This window comes from Taeniopygia guttata, chromosome 10, assembly GCF_048771995.1.
Source record: "Taeniopygia guttata chromosome 10, bTaeGut7.mat, whole genome shotgun sequence".
NCBI classification, from domain to species: domain Eukaryota; kingdom Metazoa; phylum Chordata; class Aves; order Passeriformes; family Estrildidae; genus Taeniopygia; species Taeniopygia guttata.
In genome coordinates this window covers 17,625,158-17,648,536 of record NC_133035.1, presented here as the reverse complement: position 1 = coordinate 17,648,536, position 23,379 = coordinate 17,625,158, and the positions used below count along the sequence as shown (strand labels likewise).

General features: G+C 42.1%; 1 protein-coding gene across 4 annotated transcripts in view; it reads left to right on the top strand.

Annotated features, from left to right (window-relative positions):
* The window catches only part of ADAMTS17 (ADAM metallopeptidase with thrombospondin type 1 motif 17), a 156,352-nt gene that overhangs the window by 81,811 nt on the left and 51,162 nt on the right, over positions 1 to 23,379 (top strand). For 3 of the 4 annotated variants that reach the window (XR_012057538.1, XM_072933771.1, XM_030281401.4), the window contains exons 11-15: positions 6,725 to 6,826; positions 7,933 to 8,078; positions 10,342 to 10,508; positions 11,366 to 11,493; positions 20,271 to 20,391. Coding sequence is in view for 3 of the 4 variants with exons in the window: in XM_072933771.1 (XP_072789872.1) it covers positions 6,725 to 6,826; positions 7,933 to 8,078; positions 10,342 to 10,508; positions 11,366 to 11,493; positions 20,271 to 20,391 (664 nt within the window). In the remaining variant the exon portion in view is untranslated. Of the gene's footprint in view, positions 1 to 6,724; positions 6,827 to 7,932; positions 8,079 to 10,341; positions 10,509 to 11,365; positions 11,494 to 20,270; positions 20,392 to 22,597; positions 22,673 to 23,379 lie in introns of all 4 variants that reach the window. The other variant, XM_030281402.4, reaches the window with a different exon arrangement.

The window sequence follows — 23,379 nt, the reverse complement described above, 5'->3', positions numbered from 1 at the left end:
CCATTTATGAGATGCAGACCACGATAGTGAGCCCTATTATTTAGTAACATACAGAATATTTACAAGAACATGGTAATTAGATTGAAAACTGGTTTATCCTGAAAATAATAGGTTGCATTGTCATTTTCTGTACTACCAGGGACTTTGTCTACATAGTAATACTAATAAATCTGGAAGAGGATGGGTTGGGCTTTTCTTGAGGCTTCAAGGATAGAAGCCTGGCAATTCTATAAAATGAGCAGATTTTTTTTTTTGAGAAGTAAAGGTAACAATTAACTTAATTGCCATTCTATACTTCATAGTTTTCCTCATGCAGGTTGTTAGAATTCAGACTATTTTCACATTGCCTCTTTCTATGAAGCTGAAGTGTCCTATTTCACTCCTTCTGTATGCTGCAAAAATACCTTTTTCTCTTTCTTTTCAGTGGAAATACTTTTTGTTTAAGAGAGAGAGAGAACGAGAGAGAAGCAGAGTTCCTGCCTGGGCAGCACAGCCTAGTTTACAATTATTGGAATGCTTCAGAAATTTTTGTACGTGTTTCAGTTTGGAAGATGGTCAAAACACATTCTGGTGCAGTGGTTTAAAGAAAAATAAAAAGAGAGAAGGGAACTGAAATAAAATTATAAAAATACAATGTGGAAATTTCAGAATATAAACATAATAAACTCTTAACAATAGTAGAGAGAGCCTATTAAGAATTAAACACTTGAGCTTGGCAATTTTTCATTTCTTATTAAGACAAGGGGAGGGAGAAAGAATTAGTGTAGCCTTGTGATGTGGCATCTAAAGCTAAAGTCTAAACTTTACAAAATTAGCCAGAATACGATTGAGTATCAGGCTGAAAATAGTGTATAACAAGCTCAAAGGGCATTCAGACTTCTCCCAGTGGCCTGCTGGGAACTCCCCATCTGCAACACACTTCAAGGAAAACTCCATAATTTTCACAACCCCATCTGAATGGTGTGTGTACATATCTATATTTATTTTTTGTCCCTTGCTTCTCTTTTCCTGTGGCCAAGAAACACAATCTATGATTTCATTCTTTTAATTTTCCTATTTTTCTTTTTTAAGGGACAGCTCTGTCTGTTGTTCAAAGCAAATCAATATTTTTTATATCTGACAGTCAGGTGTTAAGCCTGAGGAGTAGACTGGGAGCTGTTGAGTGAACATTATTCTTAAGATCAGCTCTTTTAGACATTGGTAATAAGTCACAGTATAAAATTTCAATCATTTTTTAAAGACTCTGTTCCAGTGCTTTATTCTATGTGCCTCTACTTCCAGGTTTGACCATGTAAAGACACTTCTATTATTTTTCCAGCTGATGTGACACATTTGTGTTCTCTCATTTAAGATGCTAGAACCTGGGCTCAGCAAAGCTGAAGAGCTCACACAATAAGAGTTGTGTGTTGGTAGGAAAGTACATCAAAGTTGTCATTTTCTCCTTGGATTTTTCCATGTCTGTGGATCCCTGGAGCTGGTGACATGAGTGCCCTGAAGGCACTGGATAGATTTGTATTCAGCATAATGTTTTGCCATAAAATTAGCTTGTGGTCTTATGAATGCTTTTTCCAATCTCTTACTTTTGACTATTAATTTAATTCCAGGTACATGAAAAAATTAAATAAAACTGGTGCTTTGCAAAGAAATATTTTAGACCGTGAAGGTTTTTAGTTTTTCTTGAGAGCACCAGAGACAGCTGAAACCAGAGACAGTGTTTTCCTCTTTCATTGTTTGCTTCCCAATGTACAGTTCAAAAAAAACCAAAAAGTGTTCTATTCCTTTGTGCCTTCCTTGCAGTCTGGGAGTCTTCCACTGCTTGTCTGGCACTGTCTTGGAATATCAGCTCTAGACACAGGTCAACAGTTTGGCCACTGAGACATGGATCTGAGTTTCACAATTATCTTGTCTGGGTCAATGTGGCTCCTTTCCAAAAGTGCCTTCCAGTTTTACAGGATTTGAGTTTGGAACACTTTTCATCTCATTTTCAGCAGCAAGCAGCTCCATCAAACAACACTGCTCACCTCCCTTGTGATTGCTGTGGGGTGTTTATGCACCCAAAATTAAAGACAGTGATGGTGTAGAAATTGGGGGCAATTGTTTTTTGCCACTTTGTGTAAAGAATTGCTGCTCAGAAACATCCTGTGAGACTTTGAGAACGTTTGCATTGTGCTTTGAACAGAAAAGCAAGAGTAAATTGTGTGTTTATTTTACGTAATAGATGTTAATTAGGATCCCATTCATAAGCACATTTTCTCTCCTGGTTAGCAATATCCTGAGCTAAAACCATGGCAAAATAAGAGAGTTCTGATACTTCATTGAAAGTCAACCTATGTAGACTGTGTGTTATGAGGTCTCTTGCTCCTCTCCCTTAAGGATATTTACTTTTCCTAAATTCTTATTCACAGTCCCCTCATTTTAACAGAAAAAATTGCTTTCATGGTGGTTTAATTCTGCTGCTAGAAAGAAGAGGTTCCTCTTTCCAACGGGCCACAGAAACAAATTCATGTCCAGGAGAAATAAGACAAAGTGAAGGAGTGAATGTTTAGGGAATGAACAAGCTTCTGTAGAGTTGTTCCATGGTGGGAAGGACATCTTTATTCATTAGATTCTCTTTATACTTAAGAGGTTTGGAAGCTCCCCTTGCAGGTAGTAATCCGAGGGTTTGAGTTGGGGGAGTCTTGCGAGCCCATTCTTGTGAGCCCACATGAGGTCATAGGGCAGGATGATGCAGATTTTAGCAGCAGTGGTGATGCAATAGCTACCCCAGGAAGAGCTCCAGACTTGCTGCCTGTGGACAAGGAGCTGGCTGGAGTGACTCTGCCTTCTCCTCATTTCCAGCTGCAGCACTGAGCTAAGGAATCTCAAACAGATCCCTGCACTGAGCCATGCCTGAGGTCTGCACGCAGTGACAGTGCAGTGTGTAGGGATGGAGTCCCAGGGAAGGGGAACACCATCCTGGGAAAGTGTGAAAAGCTGGGAAAGGTGGGAAGGGCCAGGGCTTTAGCTGGAGCAGGCAGTGACACAGGAGCCTGTGGCTGTGACACTGAGCAGAGAGCTCTGAGCAGCTCTGGTTCAGCTCATCTTCCAGCAGACCTTCAGCAAGATATTTAATCCCTTTCTGTTCCTCATCTTTCCACCTAGAATGGAGTGATAAAACTTCCTTTATCCCCGAGCTCCCAGGAGTCTGTTTAGATGGTGAGATCTTTGAGGGAGAGAAAACACCTGGCACAGTGAGGCCCCTTTGTCAGATGGGTGCCATTATAATCCTTGTAATCGGAAGCGCCGCTCACCTGTGTGCACATCTCTCCCAGCTTGGGAGTTTCCAGATCCTGACCTCTCCCAGGACTGGTTCCTAACAGCTGTGCACACAAACTCTCCTATCTCCCAGGAGTTTCTAAGAATCTAAAATCTGCACCTTTATAACAATTTCATTTTATTTCAGTTTCTATTTTTTTTTTCTTTTTGCTGTATAAATTCCTTAGGGTTTCAGTTGAAAAAGCTTTTTTTTCCTTTCTTTTTTTTTAAGTAATTTTAAATTTTTACTGAAACACTACTTCTCAACAGCCATCTCGCTTTTTAAAATTTTATTTTTGTCTTGGAAATATTTCAAACTGGGAGCTGATCCAAAGATGACCTTTCCCCACAGACAGTTTCAACAAATCAATATTTTTCCAGTGCGAAAAAATATCTGTCACTGGAAAATCCTCACTGGCACTTCTTGAACGCTGTAGGGAATGCTTTGCAGGCAGGGACCTGCCATCTGGAAGCTGGTTGCTGAATGCAGAATTAGCACTGATACAGCTCTTTTGATGGCTTCTTCTGTATCAGTATAAGCTCTGAGCTGTCACTCACATACAACAACTTCCTTTCAAGTCCTGCCATTTCTCACTGGGATATTTCCCCACAAAGCAGGCTGTTTAACCATTAAAAAAGTCACTGACTTCTTTGCTGTTTAATGGGGAGTTTTGTTTGGGTTCCTGTTGTAGCTGAGGAGGATACATGATCTCTTTTGAACAGAGCTATTAACACGATAAAACGTCTTGGGAACATACAGTCCCAAAGCTGATGGTTTCATCTTTGCTGGGGTATCTGAACACAATTAAATGCAGGGGACTGGGCTAATGAGGGCTTGCCTTTGCAGTGCTGTGGCACCAGAACACAGAGCTCAGCACCATTACCAGATTTTTCTGTAACTGTTTCCTGAAATATGCTTTGCATTTAGGATTCTGAATCAAACACACGGATGCTATAAAAATCCAATGTTTTCCATACCTCAAAGATGGGAGATTTCAGAAAGGTTGGTGTTGCTTAGAGAGGTATTTCCTTTTTTTATCTCCCTACAATTATGTGTGTGTATACATGTATATGTGGGCATAAACGCACACATATATATATACACACACACCACATCCACATGTATGTGAATATTTATACCCTTTGTATCCCTACTCTGAGCTGTTTTGCAGGTGCAAACACACATTTGAGGTGCTCTCTACCCATTGCTTCCCCATGCCATGGCTCATACTTGAGCGTGTGACCTGGCTTTATCACCTTCCATGTTCTTGTGGGCTGTGGAGGGATTCTAGTTTCCAGCCAAAATTGTAAAAAAAGCTGTTTATGACTTTGTTTCTGCCACCACCCACTCTGTCTTTCCAGTTTTACACCAAAGAGCAGAAATTCACCCTAATTTACGTGCAGTTTGTGATCCAGGGACCTGAAGCTGAACAAACACTGGTCTTGTGTAATGCACAGATATTTAGCAATGGTACTCATATGTGTCTAGAACAACTTCTTTAGGGATTTAGTGAGTTCCATCATATCTTCAGCGAGGATGTTCCTCTGACAGAAGGCAGAAGTAGAGGATTTCCTTCTGTGGGCAAAATTTCTGTCTGGGTCATTCAGGAGATCTGGCTGGAGTGTTTCTCCTCACATTCTGCTGTGAAGCTTTGTGGTTATATGTAACAGAGGGGCTGAAGACTGGAAAAGTGGAAATACTTGCTGTCTGCATCTTTCATTTCCAAAGCTTCCCTTCATTTTACATACCAGTATTGTCCCCAACCATACTTTGGAAGGAGGTTTTGCTGGTAGTGCCTTCACACTGTGGTTTATTGCTTAGATTTGTGTTCTTCCTGTAATGCTTATGGATGGTTAATTGATGTACTTCTTGATTTTAGTCCACTCCAGAAGGCAGGGGGTAGAGAATCTGGGAGTTGTGAGGTGGAACAATGCATTTCTCAGCAAGCTCTGAAATCTCTGCCTTGTCAATGCTTCTGCCTCTCTATACCTATCAGTAAAACTGTGTGTGATGTCCTCGCGGCTAATTGGTGCTTAAGTGCTTTCAGAGCTGTGGGTAAACCACTAATTAGTCACAGCCACTTAGTTAAAATTACTAAAGGCTGATATTTTCCCATATGCTCTATTTGTTCAAAGAAAATGTCTTGAAAATTCATTGATTTAGGTTTCCCGGGAGTATTTGCTGTTATTTATTTGTTTGTTTGACAATGCCTTTCTGCATTGTGGTTTATACAGATGCTGAACTGTGCTGTCTGCTTCCAGTTTTTGTGAATGCTCTTTGAGTCTGAATAGTGAAAATCCTCTTTCCAGAAAGAAATGTGGAAATGGAGCAGGATGCAGATACTGCTGTGATAACTATTTTGTTTCAGTATGTTCTACATCATCGCTGGGATTGGGATTTGTCTCATCTGCATCCTCTCTTGTACAGATCTATTTTATAGAGACATGATCTGTTTTATAGAGACATACCAACATGCCTGTACACAAAACACACATGCACCCACAGTCTCTTACATTACATTGGGGAAGAACCATGAGGCTGAAGAGTGTTGACTCAACTATTTAATGAGGTGCAATAAATCTTGACAAGACCAGCTGGCACTAGAGTCAGGTTTCTCATCTTTTTACCATTACACTGAAATGTGAACAATAGTGGAAAGAAATGTAATTCTTCTTTGTTGTTCTTTTGGTACTCAGCTATGTAGCACTGTATTGAAATCATCCCCTCCCGTGGAATGCAAAGCATGGTGGATGCTGTGGAAAATGTTACCGATGCAAAGGTCCCTGTTCCTGGTGCTTTTTCTTAAATTCTGAAACTGTTTTGATCTGGCAGGTCACAGTTTAGAGATTCCTACAGCACACATTGGTTGAGGAGAGCAGCAGCACTGGGGAATGACCCCCAGAATATTCCCAGTCTTTGACCCTGCCTGTCACCAGGTTCTTCCTTTGCTGTACAGCACACCATGACATATTTTCCTCTTTCTCATTCCACCTTCTCCCCAGGGGCATTGCTGGCTGATCATTGCTACCACCAGCTGCAGTTACTTGAGTATCTTTTTTTAAAAACAGGAGTAATTAAGTGTCTTGGACATCTAAGCATTTGGCATGGTTCCAAAGCACCCAACGTGGCCTCCCATATAGGATTCCTTTTTAATGGACCAGATTTATTCTTGTGAAAAGAGATCTGTTCAAATAGCACAATTTTTTTGGGGGGTAGGTTTTGTTCCTGTCAGTGACATCCATAAGTCTCTTTCATGCTTCCAGCCTCACGACTTAATACCAATCAATCCTTAAAAAATAATTGCTCCCAAACCAACTGGATGCCTATGGATTGACTTGAGAAAGACTGCTTGAGCTTTGAAGTGTATCCCATAATGATGGCTGGCATCTCCAAAAGTAATAACTGCACCTCTTTGCTTTGTGATTACAGCATTTGATGTGTGCTGGGCTCTGGTGCCTGGTGGAAGGAGACACATCCTGTAAAACAAAGTTGGACCCCCCTCTGGATGGCACCGAATGTGGTGCAGACAAGGTAAGCAGAATGCTCAGCAGCAGTCACTTTTTGTTTCCCAGCATTGATAAAAATGTTTCCAAGATGTTCAGTATTTACCATAAACCCATTGCTGGTCGTGTTCTGGGTTGTATTTGAGGTAGAAAGTGTGCAGAGCATTTAGCCTGACATTTGGGGAGATGCGGAATATGGGGATAGAAAAAGAGGCTACTTAAAACCTTTATAGTTTCTACAAGTAGCTCAAAATAGTTGAGCTGAAATTCAGTGATGTTCTGTTCTTCAGAGGTATAATTGGCTGTATTTATTTATAGATGTATTTTTTGGAACTTGACTGGTTTGGTAACTCTCAGGCCCCTACTTACTGATTTTGAATACTATTTTTTTGGTTTTTTGTTGTTTTTTTTTTTTTTTTTTTTGGCTATGGTATAGTTGGGGAGGTCAGAAAGGGTAAAATTAAAAATCTGGTTGCTGAAATCAAGGAGTGGAACCTTTTCTTTGCCTGCAAATAAGGATAAACAATGACAAGAGAAACTGGGTCCTGGAAACCATGACAAGGAAACTGGGGAAAAAATGGTTTTAGGCCCATGTTTTTGTAACTGGAGGAGTCCTGGTGACTTTTTCATAAGGTTTCTTAGCAGTGCTCGCTGTGTCACATCCTGGACAAGCGAAGTTTGCTGCTTGGTCAGGAGCCAGCACAACCTATTAGAATCAGAGGGGTTTGGGGCTTTAGCCAAGTTAGGTCCAAAATACTTCAATCATTTTGTACATACTGGGAACAGTGCTGATGAAGGCATTGCTTTGGGGTATAATTTCTTGGACTCAGTTCCTGTGAATCGTGGGGCTTTAAGTCTTAGTACTTAGATAATTATCTGCTTTATAAACTAAGGGGCTCAGTTCAGTGATTGTTTTTTTAATGACAGAACCTCCTTTAGGGGCTTCTTGAGAGTGACACTTAAATTCTACATTTCACCTCCTCCCTTCCTCCTTCTCCTACTGCCATCTCACCAAAACCTCAAATCCCTAAAACTTACATGTGGACTTGTTGCAATCCCTCAGCCATCCTTTAAAGCCCACCTGTGCAAGGTCAGGGCTTCTTCCCAGGCTGTGCTAACCTGATTGCCTTGCAGTGGTGCCGAGCTGGGGAGTGTGTCAGTAAAACCCCCATCCCTGAGCACGTGGACGGGGACTGGAGCGTGTGGAGCCAGTGGAGCATGTGCAGCCGGACGTGCGGAACAGGGGTGCGCTTCAGGCAGCGGAAATGTGACAACCCCCCGTAAGTCCTCACACCATCCTGGCTCCTTTAGCCATGCTGGCAGCCTCTTCCCTCTTGGGCCACCCTTCCTGCAAGAGTGCAGGGGAGAAAGGGGCAGCAGAGCTGTGCAGAAGCCCTGAGGAATTTCTGATTCATAAGCTGCAATGACCAGGTCAGAATCTTGGAGGGACTTGAAGTAGGTTCTGTGGAAGTGGCTTGAAAGGTCACCTTTGGAAGTTTCCCATTGCAGTGATTCAAAGGTGGATAGTGTTGAATTAGATACATGTAGTTGGGCAGAAAAACTGATGCTGTGTTTCCCCTCCAGCACGACAGTGAATGAGGAGGGGCTGATCTGGATCTACAGACCATGCGAGCCAATGTGCCTTAGAGAATAGTTTTGCAGGAGTGCTTGCTCTGGGCTTGGGGAGCAGTGTGGTGGCTCACAACGATCAGAGTGTCCCAGAGCTGCATTGGCAAAGCCCCCTGAGATGCTCTGTAGGTCAGGATGTGCTGAATAAGAACAGGAAGGTTTTCATGCTTGCAGAGAGCCATGGGTACTGTTTAGCTCCTGCGCAGTTACCGGTGCTCTCTGTGTGGGCTTGGATTTTTTCTGATTCAGGATAAAATGTAGGTGTTGTCCTTTATCCCCCAGGTCAGTTGAGGTCCATCTGGATGTCTCTTCATCGTTTAGGGGTCCTGAAGAGGTTACAATGGAGCCATTTAACTGGCCAGCCAATTGTGTTTATTATAACTTTAAAGCCTTGGGAGCAGCCCTCCAAGTGATTTTATTCAGATTTTATGTTTTCTTCTACACCCAGAGTACCCAACACTTTTCTTTTTAAATTGGGCCTGAAATTCTGCATAGCAACACAGTCATTCGAAGACATGCCTAGGTGACGTATAGGCTCACAATTGCTGCTGTTGATCTGTAATCACGTGAAAATGATATTTTTGTTTACTTCTCTCCTTATCTGAGCTGCAGTTGCGTGTCTGTAATGTGCAGGTTTGATTTTTATCAGCTCATTTTCCTGAAAAGGGGACTGAGCTGGTTTCTTCGCTGTCAGCTACAAAAGGCTATTTAGGTTTAGTGCTGACCAAACCTAAATCCATTCATCATCGTTCCTTAAATTACAGGAAATGCTCCTTCCAACACTGCACACTGATTTTAAAATTCTCTTGCTCATATACATTCTTGGCTGGAGATACACACGTGATCTTCTTTTGCTTCAAATTCCTGGCCTCAGCCCACTTCTGCAGCTGGTTTATTCACTGTCCAGAAATACTGGCTAAGAGATTTATCTTTTATTTTGTATATATTTGGTCTTGGGATTTTTTTTTTTACGGGAATCTCTACTCCTGCCAGCTGACTCTTGAGCCTGTGGGACTATCAGTATTTTTAAACCAGTTGCTTCACTGTTTGATTTGGTTTTTCCTCTCTGTAATTTCTTTGAACATTTACATGCATTGCTTCCCCAGTGGTTGTAAGGAATGTGTCAAAAGCCAGTTTGCACGTGCAGACTTTTGAGTTGTACTGCCTTGTGTTCCTGTCTAAGCTTTGGGCTGTTGTTGAACAGTTGGACTGAGGAGAAAACCATTGGCTTAAACAGAGCATCCCTTCTCCAGTCCCCTCTTGTCATGTAAAAGGGTCACAGCAGCAAAAATGAACTTTGATTTCTTCATTTCCATTAGTTGGTAGATTCTCTTGGCATAAATATAGTGAAAGGTGGCTGCCTACCAGAATATCTCACACAGTCACCGTTTCAGACATGGGCCAGGAGGGGCTTGAATTGCACTGTTTATTGGAAATCCCAGGCTGAGCTCATAAGTGCAAGGCTTGGGACCTGGAATTCCAGATTCCATGCTTACCTGTGGTTTTTTGTTTGTATTTTATTTTGCAAAGAAAATACAGGCTATTGCTGAGAGTTTGAGTTTTCCTTCTTCTCTGGGGATTCATAAATAAAAGCAGATAAGTTTTGCAGGTGCTTAATTCTGATGTTGCATTAGTGGCCTTTCCTGTATGTTTAAAAAACAAATGTGTAGAATGGCATGGATTTCATGGATGGAGATTATCTGCAGCACACGTTTGTTTCTGGTTACCCTGCCTACATTGCAATTATAGCTGCTTCTGTGGTATTTTAATTGCAAGGAGGACATGTGCTGATGGGGTGTTTGCTGTGTCTCCATCCTCAGGAGTGTTTGAGGCAGGGGGCAAAGCAAGGGTGGGAGGGGGAAGATAGAACATTCCAGATGTTTGGTACTGACCCTGGTTTTGTTCCCACTGCAGCCCAGGGCCGGGTGGGAAGAACTGCAGGGGGGCCAGCGTGGAGCACACGGTGTGTGAGAACCTGCCCTGCCCCAAAGGGGTGCCCAGCTTCAGGGACCAGCAGTGCCAGGCCCACGACAGGTACACCAACAAGAAGAAAAGCCTCCTGACAGCTGTCATCGTGGATGGTGAGTTTTTTCATCTCCCTCTGTAATTCCTCACTGTTTTTTCACTGCAGTTTCTCATCTGCAGGGCTCCATTGTTGGTGAGAAGGCTGCAATAGGCCCCCTTTAGCTACACCTGAAAGATTAATTACAATTAATTGTTCTTGGTGCTGCCCTGCTGTTCCTTTAGCTTTCTTAATAGAACATACAGAGTTGTCAATGCTTTCCTCACCTTTTTGAAATTCTGGGAGAGAAATGCCTTAACTTGATTCCCAGCCTGAAGTTGGGAATTTCACACTTGGAATCAGAAAGTCGGGAATTTAAGCATTAAAAAGTTCCAGTTAGTTTAGAACTGAAAAAAAAAAAAAAAAGTGAGTTCCCTGTGACATATTTTAATTTATGTCAACTTTTGGGCATCTCAGCATGATTGCCTAACTCACCCACATTTCTTTAACACTTCCTCTTCTGGCTCTTACTGTTCATCTGCTATTCAACCAGATATTGGTGGGATATGAAATGGTCTGGAGAACTTGTTCTTCTAAAATCACTGGCTGCAGCCTGAATTTTGATTGAATGATCAGTGACTTGATCATTCTTATCAAACTGATGAATGTTCCCTGTAACAAACATCTTCCCTTTACAAACAGATACACAAAACTGTATTGACTAATTGGTTTTCTGGGCTGTTAAAGCCCAGTCTCATCAATGTAACCCTTTAAATAGTGATATTTAAAGTGAGAAAATGACAGGCCTAAACTGAAAGCCTCATGTTCCTTCAAACATGAGATACACAAATGTATTCATGTAGAGGATGCATCACCATTGCCTCAGACTTTTGTTTGTGCTGTTCCCAAGGGCAGTTGTCATATTTCTTTTCCCAGATAAGCCATGTGAGCTCTTCTGCTCCCCACTGGGCAAGGATTCTCCTGTGCTGGTGACAGACAGAGTCCTGGATGGAACTCCCTGTGGGCCTTATGAGACAGACCTCTGTGTACATGGCAAGTGCCAGGTGGAGTAACCTTCTCTTGTTCTATTTCTAGTGTTAGGTTCAGTCTGGGGCAGCACTGTGCTGGGGGCTGGGAGTCTGTCCCTCAGGGGAGGGGACAGTCCTGTTTTATAAGGGCTCCACTACAAGTGCTCCATGGCCGTGTTATTGGTCTGAGAGTTGTGCTGAATGCCCGAGCTATGATATTATTCCTGAACAGCTGGGAATGCTCAAAAATCACATTTGGTTGTGTGCATGGCTTGGGTGGGAAGGGACTTCTGTGAGGGGAAGTCTGGCCTGGTTAATTTCTCTTTTTTGGCTATTGGAGGAATCACTGATAAAAGCACTGAAGTTGCAAATCAGCTTACAAATTGTCACTAGCCTGTTACAAGCATTATCTTGCCAGAATCATGATGCTTTTGGGTCTACCTGGTTCCTTCTTAGAAATCCTGAGGGAGCTTTTCAGTACCAGTTGCTCCTTGTCTCCTGCAGCTACATGAGCCAGAGTCTTCAGATTGAATTCCCTTTTCTTTAGAGTGATGGCCTATAACCATTGCAGTTATTATTTCTCTCTAACCAAATTACACACAGACCCAAAATGAGTTGTGGGAGATCTCTGTAATAAAACTTCATGGTTTGCTGAGAGAGTTTGTAATACATTGAATGCTAAGGAGGGCAGCTCTTAGAGCTGGTGCTTCAAGTTCCTCAAAAATTTAATGGAGTTGTGTAGACCCATATAAGATGGAGATTTAATATTTGGACAAGGGAAGGAAGATGAGAAAATGTGTATTTAAAGATCATAAAAGACAGGAAGTTGTTTGGAGTGGGTGCTCCTGGGCGTTCAGGTCATTCATCATGGACAATTTGACAGGACAAACCCTTCATGAGTTTCCTCTCTCCTGATGATGGAGCACGTGTTCAGAGTATGCTGCACACACCACAGTGGTGAGAATGACAGTTCACTTGGCTACAGCAGCCTTGCCAGGGCTTGATTCTTCCTGGCAGTTCTTCCCTTTAAGTTTCTCCTCATCTAGATTTGTATCCTGTGGTAGGAGTTGCTCTTCCTGGTATTAACCAGCCCGCTGTATCCACCAGAACAGCTTTTTAGCATCACCCTTTATTTCCACTAACCTCACTGGTTTGCCCTGGGGGCACAGGGCACACCAAATTTAGCTTTATTTCTGATTTCTGGGAATAAAGAAATGCTAATTTTTATTGCTTTGAGCCTTCCAGGCTGGGAGATAAATGAACACAATACCCACCTGGGTGTGAGAGAGGCTTTGGAGGCATAAAGCAGCTTTACTAATAGCAATGCAGAGAGAGAAGTGAAAAATCTTTGGATTGAATTTTGCACTGCTGCAGGAGACACTTCCCACTTATTTCTTGACAAATTATGCTGAAAACGCATTTTTAATTCACTCTAATTTATTCCAATGAAGAATATGAATAGCAACAGTCTGGGGAGTCAGTACAAGTTTGATCCTTTATAATACAAAGTGCTTTTCACATAGAACCAGGTTCATGGTGTATCCCAAGTTACTTAATTTTTCCCAGTTTTTGGCTATATCTGAAAAAAGCTAAAACAAAACCCATGAATAACCTTTTATAGTCAGGCCAGCTGTGCACCTCCAGCTGTGTGCCATTGACCATTACTCTGGGCTGGCCAGTTTTATTGCTCCAAACCTTCAGAACTGCCACAAATGGTAAATCAGACATCATAGCAAGGCACATTTTTTTCATCCAGGGAGGATCAGTAGCCAGCTCCCTCCAAATGAATTCCTTTATGAGCACAGAGCACTGGAGGTACATCATGAAAAGCAAATTGCACTCTGAGTCAGGGGCAACTGCCTTTAACTGTGCAGAGAGGTGATGACAGCTGCAGAACATTCAGTCCATTTGCATCTGGCTGAGAAAAAATTTGAAATGATCAGTTCAAGCCGAGCAGATTTGAAAGCCCTGTGAACTCATTTATAATACTCCTCTGCCATATATGCAGTGCAGTGCTGAGAATTGCCATATGTGCCTGTGTACCCCATTTGCCATAGATACTTGTCTAACTAGCTGCCTATTAAACCAATTTAATTGCCACATTCATTTAATTACTCCTCTCCTTGTTTCTTTACCCAGTGTAGACAAAGCCTGGCAATAAGCATTGCAGGGGGCCTGGAGAAGAGAATAAGTGCTGAAATCAGAGGGTGGTATTACTGTTATTTATTTTCTTATGTAATCCTTCTAGTTAGAGGCTCTCAAAGGCAGGAATGATACACTGTCAGTGCAACAGACAAATTAGCAGTAACCATTGCCTGTGAGCATCTAGCCCAGACAGTGTAATAGATCTTCTCCCTTCATTAGATGCTCCTAAATGCAGCTGGTGAATCGTTCTTGGATGATGAATGAATGTAGATGAACATGGCAGAGAATAAACTGTTGCAAGGAGAGGAGGGTTTTGAGAAGGAAAGCAGGAGCAGGTTCTCTGAAGCCTCAAAATGCCCCAAATACATTTGGGCACTAAGGGAATTTTCCATCAGTTGTATTTTGTGAAGTTACTACAGTTTCTATTTAAAGCTGAACTCCAATCTAAAAGGTGTCAATGAAGCCTTTGCTGTCAGCCTCACTATCCCTAAAAGAAAATCATCAAAAGCAGCAGCATCTCTGTATTTGTCCCTTACGCCTGAAGGCAGCTGGAGTGAGTAAACTTGGTTATTACTTTGACCATGCATAGAACCACCAAAGGGCAAAGTCAGCCCTAAATTTAGCATGGGGGTTCCTGAATCACCTAGACTTTTTCTAGCCTTTCTCCTTGTTTTTGTGATGAATCATAAGGTCTTAATTTAATTTTTTCCTTGTTTATTTGGGTTGTTTTTGAGGCTGAACATTTCAAATGCACCATTTATTACCATCCTCTGAGCAAACTGGATCCCCTGTTCAAAGCATATGTAGGCCTTTGACCTTTTCTCCTCAAAATGTACATGGTCTTCTAGCAAGGATAATTTATTTTCTCTAGAGATTTTTCAGAGACAGAAATTCTGTAATAGGCTGGAGAACAAGAGCAGCCTGATGTGTTGGAGGAGGAGGAGGAGGAGGAGGGTGAGTGCTCATTTAGGCTTTGCAGCAATTTGCTTTCCCTGTCATGGACACTGCAGCCATGGGGAAGGTGGGGTAGGGCACTGCAACCTGCACCTCACACTGGGTTCATCTTCTCCTATTTCTCTTCAAGTGACAAATGGCTTCAGGGAGAGGATTCCCTGAGGGTTTTGTTCTTCCCTGGGCCTGTGAGGTGTGTGTTTGATGAGAGAACACGCATGAGCACAGGGCACTTTCTAATCCCTTACAGTGTTTTGCTCTGTGCTGCTGAGGTTAATGCAAAACTGCTGGCAGAAGTGGAGCTAAAAAAAGTGTCAGATATCACAGAGCAGAGGGGTGAGGAGAAGACAAGCTGCTCAGCTGACTGTTCTGGTGCACATGACCTTGTGCTGGCTTTTCTCAAAGGAGGATTAGTCTGAGCCTCATGACAGCATGAGAACTTTCCAGTGGGGACTACAGATTGTGCTTCAGGATGTAATTTAAGGTCTCTGTGAAAAGAGAGACCTCCTGTGTAGCAGAACTGGGCTAGAGATTAAGGGCAGCCTTTGCTGTGATTTAACAATTTAAGAGGTGAAGATGTTTTGGCTCTATCTGCAGTTTTCTCATAAATGTTTTGTCATATCACACCTCCTTTCAACTGGCTGGTGAATCCACAGTGTGTTTAATGATAATAAGCTACATATTAGGCTGTCCTGGCACAACAAAATTGTCACAGAACTACTTTCTTCTGAAAGTGATTGTCACACTCTATGAAAGGGGAGCACAAATTGGAAAATTGACAGATTTTCAAAAATAGCTTCTGCAAACTGGACAGGCAGAGTGTTAGGAGAGTGCCACAGGTGGCAGAGGAGAAATTGAACTTGTCTACTGGAGCTGCTTCTGGAATACAGTTCTTTACATACTTAGTACCCACTTTTTGCATTTGATTGATGCCTGGAGTTCTGGCTTTGTCTCCTCACTTGAGTATTTTCCATGTATTATTCATATTCCTGCATTACAAACTGTGGTACAAGATGTTCCAGACTGGGTAGCTTGTCTCCATACAACAACTTGGCTTAGCATTGAACTTTGATAAATTATTTAGTGCCTGTGCACAAAATCCAGAAAGATTGTCTGAACTACAGAAACCTGTTGTATAATTGCCTTTTTGGTTTTTTCCATGTCTGAATCTCTAGCAGTGTAATCTGAGATTTAAAAGAGATTTAAAATCAGGGATTTTGGTGAGTAAGGCATAGTGACAAAACCAAGTCTTTGTCTATATCCTTCTAGTTTGTGATGTACTTTGCAGTGGGGTATGAAAAATCCCAAAAAACACATGTTACTTCCCCCAGTTTTTCTTCCATGTTATCCCATGGAAAGCATATAATAGAACACAAGCAAAGGAGTTCCTGGGATGGGAAAGGGCTTTGTATTATTTGCATGTTCTCTCATGAAAACAGAGGTTTTGACACATTTCCTTCAATATCTATATGTGAAAAATCATGAATTATTGTGTCTAACACCTCATGAGCTGCTGAGGGATCTAAGCACAAAGTCAATGGCGGATGCCATTGCAGATGAGATAATGCTGATTTAAAATAGGAAGTGTCTAACTCCTGATCCAGCAGAGCTGCTCTGATTCAGACACAATCTGAAGGAAAATGACAGGAAGATATTTGCTGAACTAACTCCTACGAGGACTCCAAACCTTATCACAAAATTTGTTGTGGAACAGAAATTGGAGTAACTCAGAGATGATCTGCTTGATTAGGGGCCCAGACTCACCTCACCCAGCCCTGACAGCCCCCAGAACCCTCCACATGTTTAAAACAATGAAATAAGAATTCTCTTCCCCTCAGATCTGAATGTCATTTGCTCACATCTGTACATTCCTGTTTCATGTGGTCCATCCCTGGAGGTATCAATGACATTGGATATTATGGACAGAAGGAATTGGCAGTGTAGATGAATCTGTCATAACCAGCCTGCTCTGTACATGATTAATTTGTAAAGTGGCACATGTTTCATCAATATTTATATTTGATCCATCGAGACAGCCAGTTAGTTCAGCATATGGGAAGCATTACTGTTTTGTGAGCCTACAATGTCATTTCTTGCACAGAGTGGGTGTATATAACAAAAATAATTGTGTTTATGTAGCAAAACATACCCTCACAAGCTGTATCAATTGAGTTCTTTCACAGCCATTGAAAATACAAATAAAAATATCATTAAAAATACTCAAGCAATACAGAGAATAGTTCACACAGAAGAATCCAAGTGATATGTATTCAAAAGAGAAGAGTTTTCCTATGCTGGAGCCAGCTATGACTGAAGCTGGAAATACCACCCAACAAGCAGTACTTTCAGATGTTTAATTATAAAAATGAGAAGAAGGGGGAGGGAGGGAAGGAAGGGTGGATGGAGATATCAGCTTAAAGAGAATTAATTTCAGGCCTTTGGCTCAGCAGACATGCAGTTACCTGCCAATTTAAAGGTCAGTGGCTAGTTCCAAAGTGTGGTGTCAGAGCAGGAGACTGCTTGGGTTGGAAGAGCCTTAAGAAACCTGTGGACACATTTCTGACTGTCCATGCTGAGGACTTGAAGTCCTAAAAGACTTATTTTCATGTTTCTTGCCATCATTCCCATGTTTTAAAGCTGCTTGCCTTCTCACCAGTCCATTCAAGACTGATGGAACTGAAAGTATCCAGCAATTGCTGGATGGGCTGGTCCATGGGCTCGGTCTGCTCACCTGCAGGATAACTTTTGGGTCAGAAACACACGGGATGTTATTGTTATTTACAAGGTCTTTCCTTCTTCAGAGTGTAAAGCTTCCCCTTTATGCTTCCGTATTTAATAAATCCCCTTATCTTGACTGGTTGGACTGGACAGGAAGCAACAGAAAGCAAGTGAGAGATGGCAAATATCCAATAACTCCCTTGAACTATTTAGGTTTTAAGGGATTCCTTTTGCACTGTGAAAACTTGACTTTTGAGCAGTAAAACTCGGGATTTTCCCTTTGCATATGGCTTCACATTTTGGAAAACTTTCTGCAGGCTGAGGACATCTCTGTAGTTACAGGATGGGCAGTACAATACACAGAGCATATTTTCAGTGGGAAGCTGCTGATGTACCCACAGGATGTACATCCAGCCAGTGCTGGAGTCTCAGGGGCTCTCACACCTCCGAGAAATCTCTCAATTAACAGCCCAAGGACTGCTGGCAGATGCTTTGCACCCACAGAGGTGATAGCCACTGTGCTCTGCCCTTTCAGTCCTGTCTCTTCCCCTTTGATCCACTGATCCACTTGTTTTAAGAGTGGCTATGGCATCTGTTTTAAGGTGATTTTCCACGTAGGGAATTCTCAAAGGATCAGAGTGACCAAGGTGGTCACTGCAGTGTGTTTCTAAATGACTTTGCAGCTTTTGGAATCCACTGTCAAATCTTACCCAAAGCTGTTTCATTATGTACTGTTATTAAATGTAGTCTTATTAAATGCACTTTCAGTTTGGAAATGATTGGAAGGCTTGGGGAGAGGGAAACAGGCTCTAATGTTTATGTAGACAACACTAAAGTGCTTCCAAGGTATTTTTCCCCCATAAAGTAGCAAGAATGCACCAATTTTCATCTTGAAGCCAAGAAAAAAAAAAAAGTGTTTTATTCTCTTAGAGATATTCCTTTGTAATAAGCCATTTCCTGGCACAAACGTGAGGGGGGCTTTAAGTCTCAAGGCCTGGACTGAGGGAAAAGTTTGTCATCTGGATGGGAGCAATGGTGCCATTGAAGAGGAGGGTGCAAGGGCCATTCCCAGTTCCTTCAGTCACAGGGAATAGGGTGAAGATGAAAGGTAAAAACCAGCAAAGATACTGGGAGTCACATTTGTGGATTCAGTGGGTTCTTTCCATGCCCTTCAGAGAGGGCCTCTCAAGTGAAAGGGTGTCAGTGATCAAGTAAAGGTGTGAGGAAATGGCTTGTCTTGAACCCCAGTCTCAGATGAGGGGGGACTCGGCCTTCTCAAGCTTTGCTGGCTTACACTGGTTTCCATTATCTGGGAAACTCCAGTGTAAATACAAAGCATGTGATTGCCAACTCCCCATTCTTTCCCTGCCTCCATTAGAGTCCTACAGACTCCTCATGTAGCTCTGGGAATAAGTGTGGTTCAACACTCATTATGTTCCCTTTATTCATCTGTGTGCTCACATAGTGCTAATAACAATGCAGCACAATAAAAGATAGCACCAGAGCCTTAAATTAAACACAGCCTTTCCAGTATCTCAGCAGGGTGGCAGGCAGGCATTTATTTCCAGCTGCCTTTCAGCAACCCCATTAATAAATCATCCTGATTTTCCTGGAAGGAGAACTGCTGGGACATCCTTCTGTTCTGGGGGCAGAATCACGTTCAATATCCTAAAATTATTTGTTGGACATGGGCGTGAAGTTTAGGCTTGAGAATTGCAGCTGCCAGAAACTCCACAATCTTCTTCCTCCCTCTTTTAACTCCCATTTATGCATTTATATAGGTTTTTTTCCTGCTGTTCCTGTGCACCAGTGTAGGTGCTGTGCCAGTTAATGAGCAGTATTTCCCTGGTATGTGTTTAGGATGATCACCCTCTCTCAGCATGTCTGTCCCTAATGATTTACCCAGACAAGCTCTGCATCAGCACACGGTGGAACGCTGGCAATCTTTGATCCCTGAAATACATCTGGACTCAGGCAGTGGCCAGGGTCTTCTGAAACAAGGGGAATGTTGGAATTCTGATCCAAATTGCATTGCTTACACGCAGACAGGCTCAGATAAACAGCCCGAGTTCTCTTAATATTTCCCTGCTTCCCTATTTTTCAAAATGTTTGTTGTTTTGATTGTTCCCTAAGATATCTCTCCAACTTTCCTCTGGCTTCATCACAGGAAGGCAAAGAAGGGAGAGATCCAATAGCCTTATTCAAATAAGTCTTACTAGTGACAGTCCTGCTACTTATTCGCCAAGAAACTGTTTATCTATGCAGAATAAATCTTAAACTGATTTTTAATAGTGCAATCTCTGCTAATAACTTGCATAATGACAAGGCTTATTTCAGTAGAAATTTATGGTTTAAGAGTGAATTGCTGATCAGTTTGAGGGTCTTACATGGACAGAATACAATTTATAGGGATTAATGGCAGTGTTGTCAGCCTCAAGATTTACAAATGTGGTATATTCTCCATCATGATCTGTGAATGCTTTGTGAAGGAAAGCATTCACAAGTCCTTCAGAAGGAAGATGATGGTGATAACCCCAATAGCTACAGGAAGAATATTGTGACTTCCCATGTGTGGAAGCAGAACTGTAGGTTTTTATAGGAAAAAAAATAGGTATGTATAGAAAATGATGAAAACACCATTTATAATGAAGCTTTAGGTGAAACTGTTAGATTTTATAATTTATTTTTTAATTTAATGTTGATTCTTAATACAGTGCAAGCATGTGGAAAATTTCATAATTGCATAGGCAGTCTTGTGGTAAAAATTGGCCAGATATGAAAATGACCTGCTTCCACTGAACTACTCTTTCATTTCAGGTACCTTGAGCCATCTGATTAATGAGATCTTTTTTCAGGTATTTCAAAAGTTTAATTAAGAGCTCAATGTTTCTCTCCATTCAGGTTTTCAGTCAGATATCAATCTTAGTCTTGACCCCATTGTTTAGAGATGCTCTAACCTTGCAAACAAAGTGATGGGGGTCTCTGGTTGTTGTCGTTAGAAAATTGGCTGTGATGGGATCATTGGCTCAGCTGCCAAAGAGGATCGCTGTGGGATCTGCAGTGGTGATGGGAAAACCTGCAAAGTGGTCAAAGGAGACTTCAACCACACCAAGGGCATGGGTGAGTAACACTCTGGGGTTCTCCTGCCTGCTGGAGGAGAGTTGGGGTAGCAGTAACAGCTCTTCTTGCATAGCACTGCGGTCACCTAGCAAAAACAGCTCTAGGAAGCACCTAAGGAACACAGAACAAACCTCAGCTCATTTCAGGTGTGATATCCCATCAGCTTCTTACTCAGTCACCCAGATACCAGCCACTGCCTCTGCCTGAAATTCAGAGTGAAGTTGTGTTTCTCATTCTGAGTGCTACTGGTGCTGATGATTTTAAATAGGAGACAAAATCACAGAGTCTTTCCCAGCAGGAGGGAAGTTGGATTTCAGCACCATCTTTGAGCTCTCAGAATGATGCATGTTGTATATGATTCATGTTATAATTAGAATATCTCAGCTAAAGGAAAGAGCAGTGCACTCCCCTTTGAATATTTTTACTGATTCCCTGCCAGCAAAAATCCAGTATAGGATATAGAAGTTTGGAATTAAGACTTTGCCCTTTCTCGTTAAACATTAATGTATGTACAGCTTGGTGTTTGAATTAGTCTTTGTTCCAGAGTTTCTGTACTACACTTCTGAGAACCCTGTTATCACACATCCTAATTAGCCAAAGGGAGGGAAAGCCATGTCCAAAACTTGGAAGCTGCTCCAGGAGAAAACAACTGTCCAGAAAAAAAAAAAAAAAAAAAATCCCAAATCCCATTCAGTGAATATAGAACTGGCATTTCTGTATGGAGAGACACATTCAACGTGCTGTTCCAGGGCTGAGTTCCTCAGAGCTCATGAAAATCCCCTTTCAGCACACACTTCAGTTCAGTTGAGTGGCTAAAGCAGCACCAGTGCTTAGCAGCTCCCTTTAGTGCAGGTCTCAGCTCTGAAGTCTGAGGCTCTGATTTTGTAAACTGACCTCTTCCTCTGTCCCCTCCTCCTCACCTGTGGGGCCAGCTGGGATGTGTCACCTCCTGTGAGATGCAGGAAGGATTTCCCACCTGCACCACATCTCTCTGGAGCACATTTGCGTGCCTGCCCAACCTGTTGAATTAGTGCATTAGTGTCTTTGACTCTTTTGTCCCAATTATTTTCCACCCACTTATATCAAGTCTTTTGCATTTGATGCAAGTGGTGAGAAAAGTTCCTCATTTCCACTGAAAAGAACCCCAAATATTCTCTATCACTGTAGCAGCTTATATAGGTTTCATGGATTTCTTGCATGCTGCTGAAGAGGGGCTATCTTTTATCTCTTCCAATGAGTCTACAAAACATCTTGTGCAGATAAATATGAAATTTCTGGGTCACTGCCAGGAGGTTGCACCCATTTCCAGCTACACAGCCTGCTTGAGGTGGTGACTTTACAAGGCTGGAGGAGCAGAGCAGCTTCAGCCTTAACTGGCTGCCAGAACTCTGCAGGAGGTTTTCACCATCAGTGCCCTGGAACCTAATCAGAAGGAATTCCTGATGACTCGTGGGCAGTGTTCAAACATTCAGATTCTCTACTGATCATCTCAGACATGCAAACCTGTCAAAGTCTTGCTTTGTCAATGCAATGTTTCCACCTTTAGCCAGCTCACATAATCTAGAAGATAATTGTTTTTACCAGTATAACCTCATAAACATGTATTAGATGTTTTGTTTTGTTTTTAATTTAATTTGGAAAGTTAATTACATTTTATGTGTGCTTCCATCGATTTCTGCTCACATGCTGCTGTTTTGCAGAATCAGGTCCTCAGGTGAACCCACTGAATTTCATGCAGTAAGCAAAGCTCCAGGTCTGGGGTATCACAAGTGAATATGGCATTACTCAAGGGGGAAAAAAGGCTTTTTAAAATAAATTGACAGTTAAGTAAAAATTGATGGAAGCTGGGGCAAAGAAAGATCCCCAATATTCTGGTGATAACAAGTTCAAGGTTTGGGTGTGCAAATGATTGCACAGCTCAGTGGCAAATCCCCACAATCTGGCTGCATTCCAAGTCAAGGGCAAGACCCTGAGTCCAATGTGCTGATTTATTATTTCAAAAGAGAATAGACTTCAAACATCAAGACATTGATTGTTTTGGAGTGCTGTCTGTTTGGGGAATTGCAGCTGCAGCCTTGGGTCTTGGCTCTGCCCGGGGGACTCCTCTGGTTGCAGGATTGGTCCCTCTGTGTCCTCTGATTGCAAATGATGTTGTGGAGCCCTGTGAACTGAACTAAACCCCTGCCAACTCCTTTCTGTTTCTTAGTAACCAATAGTCATTGTAAGAAGGTTTCCACATGTGTGATGGCAAAGGCAAAAGCTGTTCCCAAGTGTTTCTCGTGTAAGATACTTGAATGCTGTTTGCAGTGTCAGTGGGTGTTGGTGAAATCCTTTGGTGTTGGTTCTTTATCTTGGTTTTGTCGGATTAGATGGGGAAATTTGGTATCAAAAGCCATGGATAAACTTCAAGTCCTTTTACTGTTTCACTTCTCTTGTCAGAGATACAGTACAGATCCTTTCCTCTTAGGGAACCTATCTGTGTGGAAGGAAGCCAAATTTTCATGCACCAAGCAAAAAGAACCAGGTCTATTTCTTTTTTTCCCCAACTTTAAATATCACAGAGGTTCTGCCACCCTGATGGGAAAGTTGGTGGAACATTCAAAGTGCCTTGTAGGAGGTCCAGCAGTTCAGCTCTTACCACCTGTGATCCAGGGTGATCCAACTGGAAATGAACCCAATTTTTTTGCTGGAGAGGAGGTCAAAAACCTTTATTTGTGATGCTAAACATCACATACACTTGTGTGCAGCTGGCTGTCTTCAGCAGGCCAGCTGAATGCACTGTTTAGACTGAGGTTTTCTTTTTGACTGGCAGCATGCCCTGTACCTATTTCTACAAAATAATTTTTCAAAACCAAACACAGAGTTGTTCTGACGTCCACCTCTGTCACTCTGCCACTGTACAGGGGACCTAGAAATGAAGGACTGCTCTTTGACCCCTATCTGTTGGGGAGCTGATTTATCACTGACAACTTCTTCAAGGTTGTGCCT